General features: G+C 40.5%; 1 protein-coding gene across 1 annotated transcript; it reads left to right on the forward strand.

The window, feature by feature from the left end:
- The first annotated feature begins 17622 nt into the window (after window positions 1-17622).
- Window positions 17623-18522, forward strand: LOC148215287 (vomeronasal type-2 receptor 26-like). Its single transcript, XM_088144032.1, has one exon. It carries the CDS (start codon window positions 17623-17625, stop codon window positions 18520-18522), a length of 900 nt encoding a protein of 299 aa, XP_088000158.1.
- Window positions 18523-18693: the final 171 nt, after the last annotated feature.

Consider the following 18693-nt stretch of genomic DNA (forward strand, 5'->3'; position numbering starts at 1 on the left):
TAACATTGTACAGGAGGCAGCAACTAAAACCATCCCAAGGAAAAAGAAATGCAAGAAAGCAAAATGGCTGTCTGATGAGGCTTTACAAATAGCTGTGGAAAGAAGGAATGCGAAAAGCAAGGGTGAAAGGGAAAGATATAAGCAACTGAATGCAGATTTCCAGAGAATAACAAGGAGAGATAAGAAGGCCTTCTTAAATGAACAATGCAAAGAAATCGAGGAAAACAATAGAATGGGGAAGACTAGAGATCTCTACAAGAAAATTGGAGATATGAAAGGAACGTTTAGTGCAAAGATGGGCATGATAAAGGACAAAAAAGGCAGGGACCTAACAGAAGCAGAAGAGATTAAGAAGAGGTGGCAAGAATACACAGAAGAACTATACAAGAAAGATCTTAATGTCCCTGATGTCCACGCTGGTGTGATCACTGACCTTGAGCCAGACATCCTAGAGAGTGAAGTCAAGTGGGCCTTAGGAAGCATTGCTAACAACAAAGCTAGTGGAGATGACAGTATTCCAGCTCAGTTATTTAAAATACTAAAAGACGATGGTGTTAAACTGCTGCACTCAATATACCAGCAAGTTTGGAAAACGCAACAGTGGCCACGGGATTGGAAAAGGTCAGTTTATGTTCCAATTCCAAAGAAGGGCAATGCCAAAGAATGCTCAGACTATCACACAATTGCACTCATTTCACATGCTAGCAAGGTTATGCTCGAAATCCTATAAGCTAGGCTTCAGCAATACATGAACCGAGAACTACCGGATGTACAAGCTGGGTTTCGAAGAGGCAGAGGAACTAGAGATCAAATCGCCAACATTCGCTGGATCATGGAGAAAGCATGAGAGTTCCAGAAAAATATGTACTTCTGTTTCATTGACTATGCAAAAGCCTTTGATTGTGTGGATCACAACAAACTGTGGCAAATTCTTAAAGAGATGGGAGTACCAGACCACCTTACCTGTCTCCTGAGAAATCTGTATGCGGGCCAAGAAGCAACAGTTAGAACCGGTCATGGAACAACCGATTGGTTCAAAATAGGGAAAGGTGTACGACAAGGCTGTATACTGTCACCCTGCTTATTTAACCTATATGCAGAGTACATCGTGAGAAATGCCAGGCTGGAAGAATCACAAGCCGGAATTAAGATTGCAGGGAGAATCATCAACAACCTCAGATATGCAGACGATGCCACCCTAATGGCAGAAAGTGAAGAAGAACTAAAGAGCCTCTTGATGAGGGTGAAAGAGGAGAGTGCGAAAGCTGGCTTGAAACTCAACATTAAAAAAACTAAGATCATGGCATCTGGACCCATCAATTCCTGGCAAATAGAAGGGGTAGAAATGGAAGCAGTAACAGACTTCATTTATTTGGGCTCCAAGATCACCGCAGATGGAGACTGCAGCCATGAAATTAAAAGACGCTTGCTCCTTGGGAGGAAAGCTATGGCAAGCCTAAAGAGCATATTAAAAAGCAGAGACGTCACCTTGCCGACAAAGATCCGCATAGTCAAAGCTATGGTTTTTCCAGTAGTAATGTATGGCTGTGAGAGCTGGACCATAAAGAAGGCTGAGCGCCGAAGAATTTATGCCTTTGAACTGTGGTGCTGGAGAAGACTCTTGAGAGTCCCCTGGACTGCTAGGATGTCAAACCAGTCAATCTTAAAGGAAATCAACCCTGATTGCTCATTGGAAGGATCGATAATGAAGCTCAAGCTCAGATACTTTGGTCACCTAATGCGAAGAGAGATCTCTTTGGAGAAGACCCTGATGCTGGGAAAGATCGAAGGCAAAAGGAGAAGAGGACGGCAGAGGATGAGATGGTTAGATAGCATCACTGAAGCAATGAGCATGAAACTGAGCAAACTCAGGGAGGCAGTGAAGGACAGGAAGGCCTGGCGCAATATGGTTCATGGGGTCACGAAGAGTCGGACACGACTTAACGACTAAACAAAAATATATGTGTGTGTGTCTGTGTGTAAGTATGAATGTATGCATGTTCCAGAATACAAGTATTCCTCACTTAGTGACCAAAATTGGTACTGAGAACTCCATTGCTAAGTGGCATGATCGCTATGTGGAAAACTGTATAAACTGCAATAGGTTTATCACCTCACTTCCTCTTCAGTCATTAAGTGAAACATCCCATGACCATGACTTATGGTTTTACTTCTACCTTCTTTATTAATTCTACTTGTTGCAAACCAGTTGTGAAGCACATAAATGGAAATCACATATCTGTGGGACACTACAACAGTTATAAATGTGTGCTGGTTGCAAAACACCTGAATGGCAATCAAGTGAATGTGGGACACTACAATGGTTATAGATGAGAGGATTGGTTGCAAAGGTTTTGTTGTTGTTGTTACACCATTGTAACTTTGAATGGTCACTAAATAAGGTAGTTGGTTAGTGAGGTCTGTGTGTGTACACTTTGGGCAGTTTTCAAATCACTATCTAATACAGCATTCATAAAGCACTTTATGTGTACTCTTGTACTGTGATCCATAATTCCCCATCCTAATGGAACAATATACTTAAGGAAATAAAGGGTTTTCCTACAATGATAAATACATACCAAATCTGGAACCAAGGGACACATAATATACAGTTTATTAGATATACAGAGTCCTCACTTACCAACCACTCATTCAGTAAGTGTTCAAAGTTACGATGGTGCTAAATGAATGGTACTTACAACCAGTCCTTCCTGCACTCACTCACAGCCTTTGCTGGGCCTTCCAAGCCCACCCCCCAGCCTCTCCCAACTCATGCACCACCTGCAACGGCCTTCCCAGGGCTTCTCCCAGCCTCCCTCCCCCCGTGGACCCCACTCTCCTTCTCTGGGACTCCTGCCACTTCCTGTTTAATGAGCCATGCATCTTGGGGTTACGATGGCAACCAGGACTACCAAGATTGCTGGCTAAGTGATTCAATAATATGACATCATGCTTTATGACTACATCACTTAATGAGGTCAATTCCAGTCCCAGTTGCCATCATAAACCAGAGGACTACCTGTATAAACTATGGTCCAGGATAGCAAATTCAAGACATATAGTACCATTCTGTACCAAAATATTCGGTATATATTTTATGTCCTATTAAATTATTTGGACCCCACTTATTTAATTTGGGTTTCCTCAAATTTCCATTTTTAAGTATTCCCCTTATTCTTCACCAAACACTTGCATTTGACCCAAGGTTGATGACATTTTGATTTTGCTACCAATGATGTTCACACCTTGGGTGACATAAAGAGAACATCAATACATATAATCTATTATTCCTTTAATTAATTTAAGGGAAATTAACAGCAGCTGTGGAGATCTTCTCCCTCTTTGCCTCCAGTACTGGGCTTCTGGCTTGTGTCTTTTCCCTTAAGTGCTGTGTCATCATTGTGAGGCCTGATCTGAATAAAAGGGAGCATGTAATAAAGATAATTATTTAATCAAGATTGCCTTTTGTCTTTCTCAGACATGGGATTAGCATTATGAGGTGAATCTTTTGAGTCATCAATTCTGAGATGAACTTTAGAGATCAGATAATCCATTTTCATGGTTCTTGAAATAAGTCCAGTGATCAACCAAAGATATGTAAATTATGCAATGGTGTTTGTTGTTATTGGCCCTATCTATGTAATATTCTGAATCAGATAAACTTAGCAGCTGCATTCTCAGACATAATAAGCTTATTTTGTGTTAAACTTAATAATTTTAGAGGTTAACATTATATTACATTCTCTAATTATAATATTGAACCTGATATTCCCCATGGCTTACAGAGGAGTTGAGGGTCCTGAAAAGGATTAAGAGATGTCTAGAGCACCACTGGAGGAAAACAAGGAACAAACACAAGCTAGAGCCACTATTAAGTCCTATCTTGTTGCAGTAAGATTGGCAAAACACCAGTATTTCTCCACTCTTATTGCATCTGCAGAATGTTGCCCAGTGATCCTGTTTACGATCACCCAATCTCTTTTGTCCCAGTGACCCACCAGCAGGGCCACACAGAGGAATTTTCTGAGCATCTGGATGATAAAATTGCTCAGTTCTGTTCCCAGTTGGATACCAACCATGCGGCATGGCCTCTAGAGATGCCTGTGGATCATGGTTACCCTGTTATCTGAGAACAGTTTGATCCCGTTGGGCCCAAGGAAGTAGACAGGGTCCTCCAGTCTGCAAATGCCACTACTTGTCAATTAGATCCATGCCCCTCCTGGCTGGTTAAAGCAGCTTGGGAGGTGATATGTGGGTGGGTCCAGGTGATGGTGAATTCATCCCTGAGGGAGGGAGTGTTCCCAGCTGCCTTTAAAGAGGTGCTGGTGCATCCCCTCCTCAAAAAGCCACCACTGGATCCCACCATGTTGGACAATTTTCATCCAATCTCCTACCTCCCCTTTTTAGGGAAAGTGGTTGAGAAGGTAATGGCATCGCAGGTCCAGAGGATGCTAGAAGAAATGGATTATCTGGACCCTATTCAGTCAGGTTTCAGGCCTGGATTTGGTCACACTCATGGATGATTTCTGGCAGGAGTGGGTTGGGGGTAGTGTATCCATCCTTGCTGTTCTTGACCCCTCAGCACCATTGGCCATGATATCCCTTTGGGTCAGTTTGGGGAGTTGGGGTGGATGGTGAAGTTTTGCACTGGTTCACCTCCTTCATTCAAGGCCGGTCCCAATTGGTGTTGATAGGGAGCAAGAGGTCCAGCCTGCGGAGCTTGTGGGGTGCCACATGGTTCAGTACTCATTCTGCTCCTTTTTAACACGTACATGAAACCACTTTGCGAGATCATCTACCACGATGGGATGAGGTTTCATCACAGATGATACCCAATTATACATCTCCATCCCAAGTGCTTTGAGCGATGCTGTGATGACACTTTTGTGGTGCCTGGAGACTGTGGGGGTCTGTATGGGGAACAATAGGCTTCAGCTGAACCCTGGTAAGATGGAGTAGCTGTGGGTTAGGGGCTCCTCTATCCAGGACTTTACCATCTATGGTTCTGAATGGGGTGGCACTGCCCCAGACACACCCAGTGCAGAATCTGGGGGCCCTCCTGGACTCACAACTCTGCTTGAGGAGTAGGTGGCAGTCATGGCCAGGAGGGCCTTTTTCAACTTTGTGTGGTATGCCAGTTATTCCCTTTCCTGGATCAGGAGGCCCTCCAGTCTGTCACTCACGCCTGGTCATCTCTCATTTGAACTATTGTAATGCACTCTGTATAGGATTACCCTTGAAGAGTATCCAGAAGCTGCAGCTGGTACAAAAGGTGCCACGCAGGCAATTTTGGGTGCCCAAGGATAGCACATGCATCACCTTTATTGTGGGAACTGCATTGGTTGCCAGTTTGCTTCCAAGTCCAATTCAAGGTGTTAGTTATCACCTTTAAAGCCCTACATGGCATGGGACCAGGCTACCTGAGGGACTGTCTTATCCCCCTTATGTTGCCCCTTCCCACCTGATCAGGCAGAGAAGGTATGTTATGGACCCTTTCTATGAAGGAATGTTGACTGGCAGGGCCCAGGAGCAGAGCCTCTTCTGCTGTTGCCCCCATCCTATGAAAAACTCTTCCCTTACTTTCCTGGCCTTCTGGAAAGGGGTGAAGAGCTGGCTCTCCCAACGTGCATGGGGCATGAGGAGATGTAATATCTGAGAGCATTGTTGCTTTTGAGGAGGTCACATTTAGAAGACATCCCTTGGAAGTGATGTTTGTTGAACTCATGTAAGGAGGTGGATATTTTAGAACCGTATTAAGCATCTGTCCTGATAATAATCTGAAAACAAATGATCGTCCTGTTTGCTAATACTTTCAGGGGGGTGGGAAATCTCTACCCACAAATCTTTCTCTTTCAATTCATCAGCTGTTGCTACTAACCATTGTATTAGAGGAGAAGTAACTGTAGCATGAATATAGGATGAAAACCATTAAAGTTCATATAGAAGTAAAGTGATCAGTGTATAAGCTGTAAAGGGAAGATCAACAATTTGGGTCAATATCTTTCTTAGACGCTTACAGTCTTATCCTGAAGGAAATCCTTTTGAATGGAAGTTTATTCTGAAATACTTTTCTTTCTTTTTTTTAAAGAAAAAAAATAGTGTGCTTTCAAACTAATGGTTTTAATTATCTATGGAAGCAATTCATGTAATACCATACAGATATTATGTATGCATGTGGAGGTGAAAATTGTTTTAAATATTATATACAGATAGTCCTTGAGTTACAATGGCAATTGAGACCAGAATTTCTGTTGCTAAGCAATGCAGTCATAAAGCTCAAAGTCACATGACCACTTCACTTAGTGACAGCAATTCTGGCATTCCCCATTGCCATTGTTAACTGAATCCCCCGGTCGACAGCCGAGGACTCACCCTGATCCAAGCCATTCCCAGCTTAGTCCCTCCCAGCCCTGATCCTCAGTTCTTTCAAAGTAGGGGACTGTCTCCCCTTCAACTCCCCCAACTGCCTATCCCCCCATCTCTGCCCTTTTGGCTGCCATGCACCCTGCCTTGTGGGGCAGCAAGCAGCCCCAGAACTGCACAGCTCTGCAGCTGCAAGAAGCGCAGAGCCACAGCTACCCCTGCAAGCTGCAGCTGCACCAGCCTGACCCAGCCCAGGCCCATCCACCCTTGCTGCCCTGAACTGACCTTCACCATCTTCTTGCTCCAGCTGCTGACAAGTGCGCCTGGCTAGGCCCTTCACGAGGCAGCTGCTGGTCACATGAGCCCTTCTTCCCCAGGTCTTGCAAGGAAACCTCTATGCGTGACCTTCGGAAGAAAGCCTCATGCAACCAACACAATATATAAAATGTTTTACTGCAAAAGAAAGAAGTCTAAACCATAATTTCTAATGGAACTAACTCTTCTGTTCTCTTGCTGCCCTTCTTCTATTACTCTCAAGTTCTCTTACTTTGCCTATACTTCTGCTCCAGAGACAAATAGTTCAAATCAACCAGTTTTTTCCTACTGGATGTTTCCAAATGCTGATTATCAATATTCTGGCTGGATTCTCCAGCTATTACTACATTTCAAATGAATATGAATTGGAGTTTTTTATATGGGTATTGGCACTCAAACAGAATTATGGCTCCAGAAAGTATTACCCTTCTATTCACAGCACAGCATGTTTTGACTTCATTGAAAAGTTCCCTGGTGGGAGGATAAGAGAACTTGATGTGGTTTGGGAAGCTACCCATGCAAAAATAAGCCTGGCCTTGAACAGCACAAATCTTTCATGGAGACTTTCAGAGTATAACATTTTTGTTGGTGATTCTCAAACTCTCAGGCTTTGGTAATGTAGCATAAAAAACCCCAGACAAACCAAGATCTGGATGATGACAGCTGATGTGGACTTCACATCTGCTTTGTTTCAAAGAAGCTGGAACATTAATTTCCTCCATGGTGCTATATATTTGGCAACCCAATCTAAGGAAGTGTCAGGATTTCAGAAATTTGTTCAAACAAGAACCCTCTTTGGCATAAAGGAGATGACTTCTTGAAAGCTATTTGGTAGCATTTAATTGTCTGCTTCCAAACTTTACCATTGACCCAGTGGAGAAGAAGCTGGAGACTCTCCCTGCAATTCCTTTTGAAGCAAGCATGACTGCCCACAGTTACTGTGTCTACAATGCTGTCTGTGCTGTTGCCCATGCTTTGCATGACCTATGCCTACCCTTACACAAACCAGGATCAGTGCTGATGTGGAAACTTCTTGCATGAAAGTCATGGAAGGTAATCTCTTGAGTGCAGTACTGCAGGACCTCTCACCGTAACTTGAAGAGATGGACTTCAAAAAATTTGGCTAGTAAGATAGCAATGTTCAGATTTTACCAAAACATTTTCTGATCATAACCCAGTGACTTAAAAAAAACCCCTATTACCTTCAGATGAATATTAAATAAGATGTTATTACAAAAAAACTGGATAGTGAAAGATTGCAAAAAAACAAAAATATTAGAATTTTTTGAGAATGATTTAAATAAAGACATGTTTAAAAACAGTTTGGGATACAAGTAAAGCTTCTATTAGAGGTCATTTTATTCAATATGATACTGAATTGAAAAAAAAGGCACAAATAAAAGGCATTTTACAGGCATTGAAGAGAAAATAAGAAGAGTTAAAGAAATCACCTACAAGCATTTTATATCAAATTAAATTACTACAGCAACAGCTGTCTATGTTGTCAGTAAGAGAAATGGAAAATAAAATGAATTATGTAAAACAAAGGAATTTTGAATTGAAAACAAGCAGGAAAGTGGTTAGCCTATAAGTTAAGGAAGGAGAAAGAAAAGAGGATGATATTGAATCTCTAAGATGGAAATATGGTTCTAACAGATAATTTGGTGATACAAAAAGCCTTTCATCAGGATTTGTATAAAAGACAGGATATTTACCTGGAAAGAATAGATGATTATATAAAATTTCAAAACTTACCATGACATACAGATACACAAAGACAAATAATGAACGGACCTATAACAATAATGTAACTTTTGGAAGCTATAAAAAAGATTAATCTAGGAAAAGCACCCAGGCCAGATAGATTACAAGGGTCTCATAATTGCTTTGAGGATGAAATTTTACAGCCACTTCAAAATACAATGAATTTTATTCTACAAGGAGATAGTCTTGGAAGAAAGCGTTAATACCCAAAGAAGGACAGGACTTAAACTTAACTAAAAATTATAGACCAATATCATTACTAAATAATAACTATAAGTTATTTACAATGATTTGGAAAATAGACTAAAAATAATTTTACAAGATTTCGTTCATGAAGATCAATGTGGATTTTTGCCTAAGAGACAGTTAAAAGATAAGGTTAGAACAGTCCTGGACATTATAGAAAATCTGGCACAGCACAATGAAAAACAGGCTGCACTGATTTTTTTTTTTTTTTGGATGCAGATAAAGCTTTTGATACTCTTAATTGGCATTTCCTGTTTAAAATTATAGAAGCGAAGGACTTTGGTGGGAAGTTTATAACATCAGTCAAATGAATATCTATCTATCAATCATCTATCTATCTATCTATCTATCTCACAGCAAGCACAAATTATTGTCAATGGAGATTTAACAAAACCATGTGAGATTCAGAGAGGTACAAGACAAGGTTATCCACTATCCCCACTTTTGTTTATCTTGGTCTTGGAAGTTTTAAATAGACATATAAGACAAGATGAGGGGATAATGGGAGTAAAAATCGAGAAAGAGACTTATAAATTGAGAGTGTTTGCATAAAGAATTAATGCCTGCTTTTGTTGGGCTCACTAGCTGGATATTTTGTTTCTCATCCTTTGGAAAATTTAGTTGGAACATTATTATAGGGGGAAAATCTCCTCTTATGTCTTACGGAGAGCCTGACCTCACAATGAGTTTCTGCATCCCCTTCTCATTCAACTTATTGATGACTACACATTTTTAAAAAATATATATTCTGCAATTTCACTTTTTGAACTGAAAGAATGTAGATTTTATCCAGAGAAGTCAGTCAGTATCAATCTTTCTGCGATTTTAGTCTTTATGATCAGCAGATAGGACTATGAATTCTCTCTAGAGGTCCCTGTCTCTCTTTTTGTTTCTGCTGAAGAAAAGTGGTATAAGATTCCTGTTATAGACCAATTCTGGTAGCCCTAAATACATCGGATTTGGAAATCCATGTACAGTTCAGTGAATATCTCCATTTGTTTATTTTTCATGATGGGTTGCATCATTTATAGCACATTCAGAAACCTTTCAAGTTATTCTGGGAATCTCTATAAAATTTATGCAGGCAAGAGTGCTCAAGATAGGAGCCATCTTGAACTTCTAGGCTTTCTGATTTTTAGCATCTCATGAACATGCACAGATTTCAACTTAACGCGAATCTCATGAAAAACATTCTTCAGAAATTACTCATCTGTTTTTACTACTGTTTCCCCACTGGCATCCTTAGGGATACGTCATTACAAAATGTGGACTAACTGCACCCCAGGAATAAGCTGACAAACCTCTGTGCAATACCAGAAAAAACATTTTCTTTCCTCACTGTTTTGAATAAGGAAGAACTCTGGTGAGGTAATCATCTGCCCTGTCCTTATAATCTTGACTGACATCTCCTTTCAGTTTGACAATTCCCTGTAAAAGACAACAGGGCATTACCAGTCTGCAACTTTAAGGCTAAAGGATGCTTCAAACATCCCCTTTGAAATTAATTCAATAGGTAGAAGTTTGTTGTCAACTTCCTTGGCTTTAGAGTTGAATCCTGGCTATTCATTTGGAGAATATTCCAACAGTCATGGGGGAAGTGAACAGCTTTTTTACAGGAAGATTTTCATATATTACAGTTGGGATGTTGGTATTAGGGATGCTTCCTATGAACGTTTGCAAAGTTTCTTTTTCAAAAGGCACTAATAGTGACTCCAGTCCATTTGTTCACAAATACCATGAACCAGGGGACCTCATTCTTGGTGGTATAATTTCTCACAGCTTTGTAGTTTCAGAGAAGATCATGTTCAGAAGACACCCTTTTGAAGACATTTTTGTTGAATTTATGTAAGGAGTTGATGCTTTAGACCTCTATTGTATCTCTGTCTTGGTAATCATCAGAAGTGATGAGAGTGCAATTTGCTTCTTGTTTTCTGGGGGAGTGAGATGGGGTGGGGTGGGGAAGTTCTGCTTCCAAATGATGCTTTCTTTCTTGTTTCACCAATATAGAGGAGGAGAAGGAGGAGCTGGAGTATTAACATTGGAAATAACATTTAGAAGCATGTATACACACACACACACATACACACAAACACAAACAGACATATATCCATATCCATATCCATATCAGTTCTTGTAGATCCACATATACAAGATTTAAAACTCTTAAACCATTTTAACTTTTAGAAGTCAAAGGGTTTGAAATCTTATATCTGGATCATTTGTCTATAAAACACTAGAGAATTGAAGGCCCAATCTCTTTCATTGTCTTCTTTCCAAGAGATAGATAGAGGTGATAGATAATATTTATTTCAGTCAATGACCAGATAAAAGAAAACATATATGAACTAATTACTGCACAAAGCTTTCCAAGAGAAATTTCCAACTTGTCAATTATTTAACTCTACAAAGGTAACCATTTCTTACTACCTCTGAAAAAATCACCAAGTATTTTATTTTACAAATACCAGAAGGGTTTCTCATGTCTACAAACTGTCCCTTGGAGAACCTGAAGTTTGCAGAGAAAGGACAACTGCCTTCACATTAACTCCTTTTTTTTTTTTTTTTTTAGGGCATGATGAACATGATCCAAATTTTAAAATGGCTAGCTATAATTTTACCATGGATCTGCAGAGAAAAATTTATACAACACATTTTGTACAAATAGGATTAATGGTGGAATTGTATTTTTAACATTTAGGTCTTACCTTCCAAAACAATGGTAGTATATACTGTATGTGGAAAAATTTCCAATATATTTTATATAAAATCAGATAGTAATGAAGTTCAGAGTTATTAATATTGCAAGCGGGTCTCTCACCAAACGATTGTATTAAAAAGATTTATTATTTTTCAATTGAATTGCAGGTTACTAACTCAGACCTATCAACACATCTTGGCTCTCGTATTTGCTGTAAAGGAGATTAATGGAAATCCCCAGATCTTAACCAATGTCACCCTTGGCTTCAACATCTATAACAACTATTTTCATCCAAAACTTATGTATGCAGCTACAATGGAACTTCTCTCCACACCAGACAGGTTCATCCCAAACTATAAATGTGATTTCAAGAATAATCTGGTAGCAGTCATTGGAGGACCTAACTCAAATGATTTTCTTCACATAGCAACTATTCTGAGTCAATACAAGATTGCACAGGTGGGTTTTTTCCATGAACAGCAAAAAAGAAAAAAAATGAAGAAATTGTCCAGAATTCCCTTTCCTTTTAGATAGGAAAGTGTTTAAGATCTGTGCGGTGGGTATTGGTGGGCTTCTATTCTTTCTCCAGGAAACCTGGGTAAATGCCACATTCCCCTTTTCTTCACACTAACATATCCCTAACTACTCTATTAAGAAGTGGTCATTGGATGTGAAAATTTCAATAAAAACAGGACCCCGTGATCCCAGTCTATTTCCAGCAACACAATCATAGGAATAAAAACATGCAGTGTTTTACTGGGAGGGAAATGCATTTCTTGTGGAACAAACCCTTCTGCTTTTTTTCTTTGATTCTGCTTTTCCAATTGCGTTCAATTAGCTTGCATATACTTCTGCTCCAGAAGCGAATGGACAAAATCAAGCAATTCCCTTCCATTGGATGTTCCCAAATGCTGATTATCAGTATCATGGGATTCTCCAGCTGTTATTATATTTCAGGTGGACATGGATGGGCATATTTTATAATGATATTGGCAGTCAAACAGAGTTATTACTCCGGAAAGTGTTGCCTTTCTTTTCACAGCATGGCATCTGTTTTGACTTCATTGAAGAGATATCCGGTATGATATTAGATGAGACCGAACTGTATTTGGAAACAGCCCAGACCAAAGCAAGCCTGGCCGTGAAGAGCACAGCTAATACAGTGATATTTCATGGAGAATTTCAGAGTGCAGCATTTTTATGGTTTTTATTCAAACTTTCAGAAAGTGATGATATGGCAGGAAAAAAAGCAAAAGTCTGGATCATGACAGCGGATGTGGACTTTTCATCACTTCTGTTTCAAAGAAGCTGGAGTGTTCATTTCCTCCACGGTGCTGTATCTCTGGCAATTCACTCACAAGAAGTGTCAGGATTCCAGAAATTTGTTGAAATGAGGAATCCTTTATGGCATAAAAGAGATGGCTTCCTGAAAGAAATTTGGCAGCAGGTCTTTAATTGTCTCCTTCCAAACCCTACCAGTGACCCAATAGAAGGGAATGTCTGCACTGGAGAGGAGAAGCTGGAGACTCTCCCTGTAACTGTGTTTGAAACAAGGATGACTGCCCACAGTTACAGTGTCTACAATGCTGTCTATGTTGTTGCACATGCTTTGCATGCCCTCTATTCATCCATAAACCGGCAAAAATCAGGGGTGACATGGAAACCTGTTCAAGAGCAGTCATGGAAGGTAAATTTCCTCATCAGATTAATGCAAGATATCTCACTCTATCTGTTGATGCAAAGCAAAATTATAAACCTTCATTGTTTAACTTATCCCTGTCAGATGTTTGTGACCTGAGATATTCATATTTTCATGAAGAACCAATTTCTTCTTCATGTTGGGTGCATATGTTAAAATCTGTGGCTCAAGTGTATCTGCAGAGCAAAAAGTTGGGCTGAGCTGCCCTATGCTTTGTGTCCTACACATCTTTAATTAGTTGTTGTTGTTCTTTCTACAATTCAACTTCCAGTTCCCAGCTGTTACAACAGCTTGTCCCATAAAAGATATCTTGTCCCATCATCTTCCTAAGAATGGCTGATATTCATTGCAGATTCATTGCAGATTTTGATTTTTTATAATTTTTCACCAAGAAGAGATTGTGCAGAGGAATGTATCTTGTCTCATTCTCATATTAGTCCCATGATTAAAACATGTTTAGTTTTTCAAAGAGTATCTCCTTATAAAGTCGCACCAACTAGATCTGTGACCTTCTGAGTATGTTGTCTGCCAGATATATTGGGATCATGACTCATTTCCACTCAGAAAGAGATATTGTTGTAGTTCAAAGGGGCTTTATAAGGAATCATTTCATAGGATCTTCCTCTACTGCAACTTCTGTATATTTGAATTTTAGTTTTTGAGTTCTCAGTTCTAGAACTAGCCAATTTTCCTGCTTTCTGGCATCTTACTGGTAGCCCTGCAATTTGCAATATAACCGAGATGCTTATATCTTACAATTATAATCACATACCCATCTCACTATATCAGCATGAAGTTGCATAAAGCTGTTTGCTCATCCTTATTTAGTTATCTTTTCCTTTTTTCTTTTTCCTACTGGCATGATATATTTTTGTAAAAAAAAAAAAAAGGGGGGGGGGGTGGAGGGGAGATGGTGAAAATGATGCCAGCCTCATTTTGACCCAGAACTGTTACAATTAAGATTTTTCAAACTATCTTTCCATAAAAAGTAATTCTGTAAGTATAGTAAGTGTTCAAAGTCCTTACATAGACACACAGTGACTTGGAGGGTTTTAATGCATTACATCATACATGTTAGGTTTGTAGAAAAATATCAGGCATTGTCCATAAGAAATAAACAAAGATTTTATAATCTGTGTAAAATCTATTGAGAGATTAAGTTGGCAAAATATTATTAATCATATTTTTAGAATGATAAGAAGCTAAAGATTCCACTTCCATCAAGACAATGATGCAATCTTACGTCTAATGTACTATAATAGTGCTGAGTACGTGTTTTCTTATTTGTTTATTTAATTTCTATGGCCACCATCTCAAACAAGTGACTCAGGGTGGTGTCCAATCATAAAATCAATTAAAACTGCATGTAAACTCAATACCAAAAATAAATATATATATAGCAGCTGAGAAAATCCTAACTTAGATGGTAATTTAACCAGGAAACGGGGCCCTTAACACACTCAGGAACCCAAGCTCAGGCACACAACCAAATCTTCAAGGCCTTATGAAAGGCCAACAGGGTCGGGACAATTCTAATCCCAGGCCAGGAATGGGCACAACTGGTGCACAACCCAAAGGTGCACTATGGCCCTCCAAGCCATGGCTGGTACCTGCTATTCCAGCAGGAACCGTGAGTCCAAGGGTAGCCCCAGATTGTGCACTGGGTCCATTTGGGGAAATGCCAACCTATCCAGAATTGAAGGTGGAAAAACCCTGACACCAGAAGGCCCAAGTACTCAAAGCCACTCCATCTTGCTTGAATTGAGTTGAAGCCCATTGCACTCCATCCAGGCCCCTATAGCCTCCCGGCACTGTGATAGCAGATCTACGGCATCCCTCAGGCAGTGTGGGGTAGAGATATAAAACTGGGTATCATCAGCATACTGATGATTCCTCACCCCAAACCGTTGAATCACTTCACCCAGCAGCCTCATGTACATGATAAAGAAGAGGAGAGAGAGGGCTTCACCCTGTGGCATCCTACAAAGTAGGGGCCATGGGATGGATCTCTCCCCCCCCCATCAACATTGACTGGAACTGATCTCACAGGAAGAAGGAGAACCAGCACAACACCAAGCCATCCAGCTGCAACTCTCAAGGGTGGTGCAGTAGAATACCATGATTGATGGTATCAAAGGCCACTGAAAGTTAAAAAAGAGAAAGCATGGATGCATGATCCCTATCCCGTTCCTGCCAGAGGTCATTTGATAGAATGGAGTAGAGAACCAGGTTCTGAGGAAGGAGAGAGTGCACTGCAGGAAGGGAAGGGGGGAGGGTGACAAGAGGCAACACAGTCCAGAGCAAGAGCATGGGAAAAGGAACAGACATAGGATATATTGTCGAAGGCTTTCATGGCCGGCATACGATGGCTGGTGTGGGTCTTCCGGGCTGTGTGGCCGTGTTCTGGACTTCCAGAACACGGCCACAAAGCCCAGAAGACCCACACCAGCCAGAAATAGGATAGTCACTCCGTACAATCACCCAGTGTCTATCCATTAGGTTAGCATACTACAGATTTGCTGTAGTCTGGCAATGGTGTATCTGTGGTGTAATCAGTAAAAAACTGACTTGGTTGGACTGTATACCTGTTGTTCCTGGGCTGAAACCAGTAAGTCATTAAAGAGTGTGACCAATGCTGTCTCAGTCCCATTACATGGCCCAATCCAGACTGAAAGGGGTCTAGTTAAACTGCTTCATCCTGCATCCTTTGAAGGTGCCATGTGACCACTTTCTTGACAACCTTCCCTAAAAAGGGGAGATTGGAGACTAGAGGAAAGCTGTCCAGACTAGTTGGGTCAAACAATGGCCTTTTGAGGAGAGGATGTACCACCACTTTTTTCAGAGCCAGTGGGACCATCCCCCCCCCCCCACGGAGGAATTAACCACTGCCCAGACCCAATCAGACGTCTGTCCCAGGCAGCCTTGATGAACCAGGAGGGGCACAGTTCTAACACAGAAGTGGTTGAATTAGCAACTACAAGAACCCTGTCCACTGCCTCGGGTTCAACAGTATCAAACTCCTTCCAGAGAACTGTGCAAGATTCAGCCCCCATAACATTCACTGGTTCTGCCTTAAGACTGGAGTCCAATGCAGAGGGAATCCAAGGAACTTTATCCGGTGTGTGCTGGCATTTATCATATTGGTAACATAAACATTTAGCAAACCATTAACAATAAACGGTTATATCACACTTTTATCTCTTTTCCAACATTTTCATCCTTGCTGTTTAGCTTCACCATTTTCTGAGAGGCGTCTCATTTAATAACAGTGCTGGGGACAAGATTTCCTTTGACCAAAATGGAGAATTTGTAGGAGGATTTAATATTATAAACTGGGTCACATTCCCAAACCAGTCCTTCCTTAGAGTTAAGGTTGGAACCATCGATCCAGAAGGACTTTCACATCAGATGCTGACCATTTCAGAGGATGACATCATCTGGCCCACCTGGTTCAACCAGGTAGAAACCATCTCATGTCAATACTGATTTACTACTTTATCCAATATTCCAAGGATGTTCACCTCAAGCTAACACAGTTGCATTCTTTTCTGTTGAGTATTTTTATCTTAAAAAAAAAAAAACTTACCAAAAGCTGAGCAAATCAGACCAATTAGAACATGTATTTATTTCGTATATTGTCAAGTGACTATTCTCATAAAATATATTGCATGCAACTGCTGAAACATCCAGGTGATGCATGGAGTAACAAAGAATCTGAGGGCATCTTCCTCTTGGCCTGATCACAACACTGTTATCAATCATGGGCCCAGAATTATTTATGTGTCTCTGTGCCATTTCAGCTGAGTCAGGGAATAGGGGAAGGTGCTCTTCAGCACCAAAATCTCAACATGTTGCAACCACAATCTCTGAATGTTATTTCCACTATGTTAACATACTTTTTTTTTTTTTCCCCATGGGCAGGTATCACCTCTCTCCCTGTGTAATGATTATTGTCCTTCAGGGTACCGAAAGACCCCAAAAGAAGGAGAACTATTTTGCTGCTATGACTGCCTTCGATGTCCACAGGGAAAGATCACCAATCAGACAGGTAAGAGATGTTATGAAACATAGTGGATGTTCTTCATCATTTAGACATTGCACTGAATTTCCTAAACTTGTATAACATTCCACAACAAATTACACACTTTTACTGGACTCTATGAGCCTGCAAATAGTGGTTACAGGAATAGTGAATACATCTTATATTAAGGTTTTTTTGGGTCTTCTGCCTTAAAGGCATCTTGGAAATCCTTCCAAGCTTTAGCTGAATTTGAAAAAAAAGTTGATAAGCATTTTTATATATATACTGTAGGATGGTTTCATAAATATCTTTGAGATATTTATTTTTTGAAAGAAATGTTTGCAAAAAATAAAATGGACATTTGTCCATTATCATAATCCAAGCAGAAACGAAATCCACATGAGGATACTATGTCATTTTTTAAAACATAATTTTATAATATATGTCTCTTATCTTCTCAGATTATTGGCCTCTCAACTATCTCTTGACTTTCTACTTCTGTTTGCTTTTTCAGATATGGACAAATGCTTCCAGTGCCCAGAAGATCAGTATCCAAACCATAACCAGGATTTCTGCCTTCTCAAGTACATCTCTTACCTCTCTTATGAAGAAATGTTAGGAAGCAGCTTGCTGACAGTGGCCATTATCCTTTCTTTGACCACCATTTCTGTATTAGGCATCTTCCTGAAGTACCACAACACTCCCATTGTCAAGGCCAACAACCGCAGCCTCTCCTACACCCTCCTCATCTCCCTCCTCTTCTCCTTCCTTTGTTCTCTGCTTTTCATTGGTCGACCCGTGAAGATGACTTGTTTCCTTCGACAACCTGCTTTTGGCATCATCTTCTCACTGGCTGTTTCTTGTATCTTGGCCAAAACCATCACTGTAGTTGTAGCTTTCATGGCCACTCAGCCAGGATCTCGTTTGAGGACATGGGTTGGGACAAGGCTAGCCCTTTCCATTGTTCTCTCTTGCTCCCTTATTCAAATTCTTCTTTGTAGTGTGTGGCTGGCAAGCTCACCCCCTTTCCCAGACTTTGATAGGCACTCTTTCATTTCAGAAATCATTGTGGAATGCAATGAAGGGTCAGTTGTCATGTTTTATTGTGTCTTGTCTTTTATGGGCTTCCTGGCTCTTGTCAGTTTTATTGTAGCTTTCCTGGCCAGGAAGTTACCAGACAGCTTCCAAGAAACCAAATCCATCACGTTCAGCATGTTGGTGTTTTGCAGTGTGTGGCTGTCCTTTGTCCCTGCCTACATGAGCACCAAGGGGAAGTACATGGTGGCTGTGGAAGTCTTCTCCATCTTGGCCTCCAGTGGTGGACTCCTGGCTTGTGTCTTTTTCCCCAAGTGCTACATCATCATGGTGAGGCCTGACCTGAACAAAAAGGAGCATCTAATAAAGAGAATTATTTAAACCATCTTTTCTTTGTGTTGTTTTTGTCAAGAGCATTGTGAGGTGGCTCTTTTGAGATAGCAACTTTGAGAGATTCTTCAATGGTCACATAATCCATTTTCATCATGGTTGAAATAACAGAAGAGAGCTGGGGGAGGACATTCTGTACAGTAATTTTGCAGTGAGTGCCTA

This window comes from Python bivittatus, unplaced genomic scaffold (genome assembly GCF_059951505.1).
Source record: "Python bivittatus isolate LINGU-HERP-01145 unplaced genomic scaffold, Pbiv_v1 ctg000430_np1212, whole genome shotgun sequence".
In the NCBI taxonomy this organism is placed as follows: Eukaryota; Metazoa; Chordata; class Lepidosauria; order Squamata; family Pythonidae; genus Python; species Python bivittatus.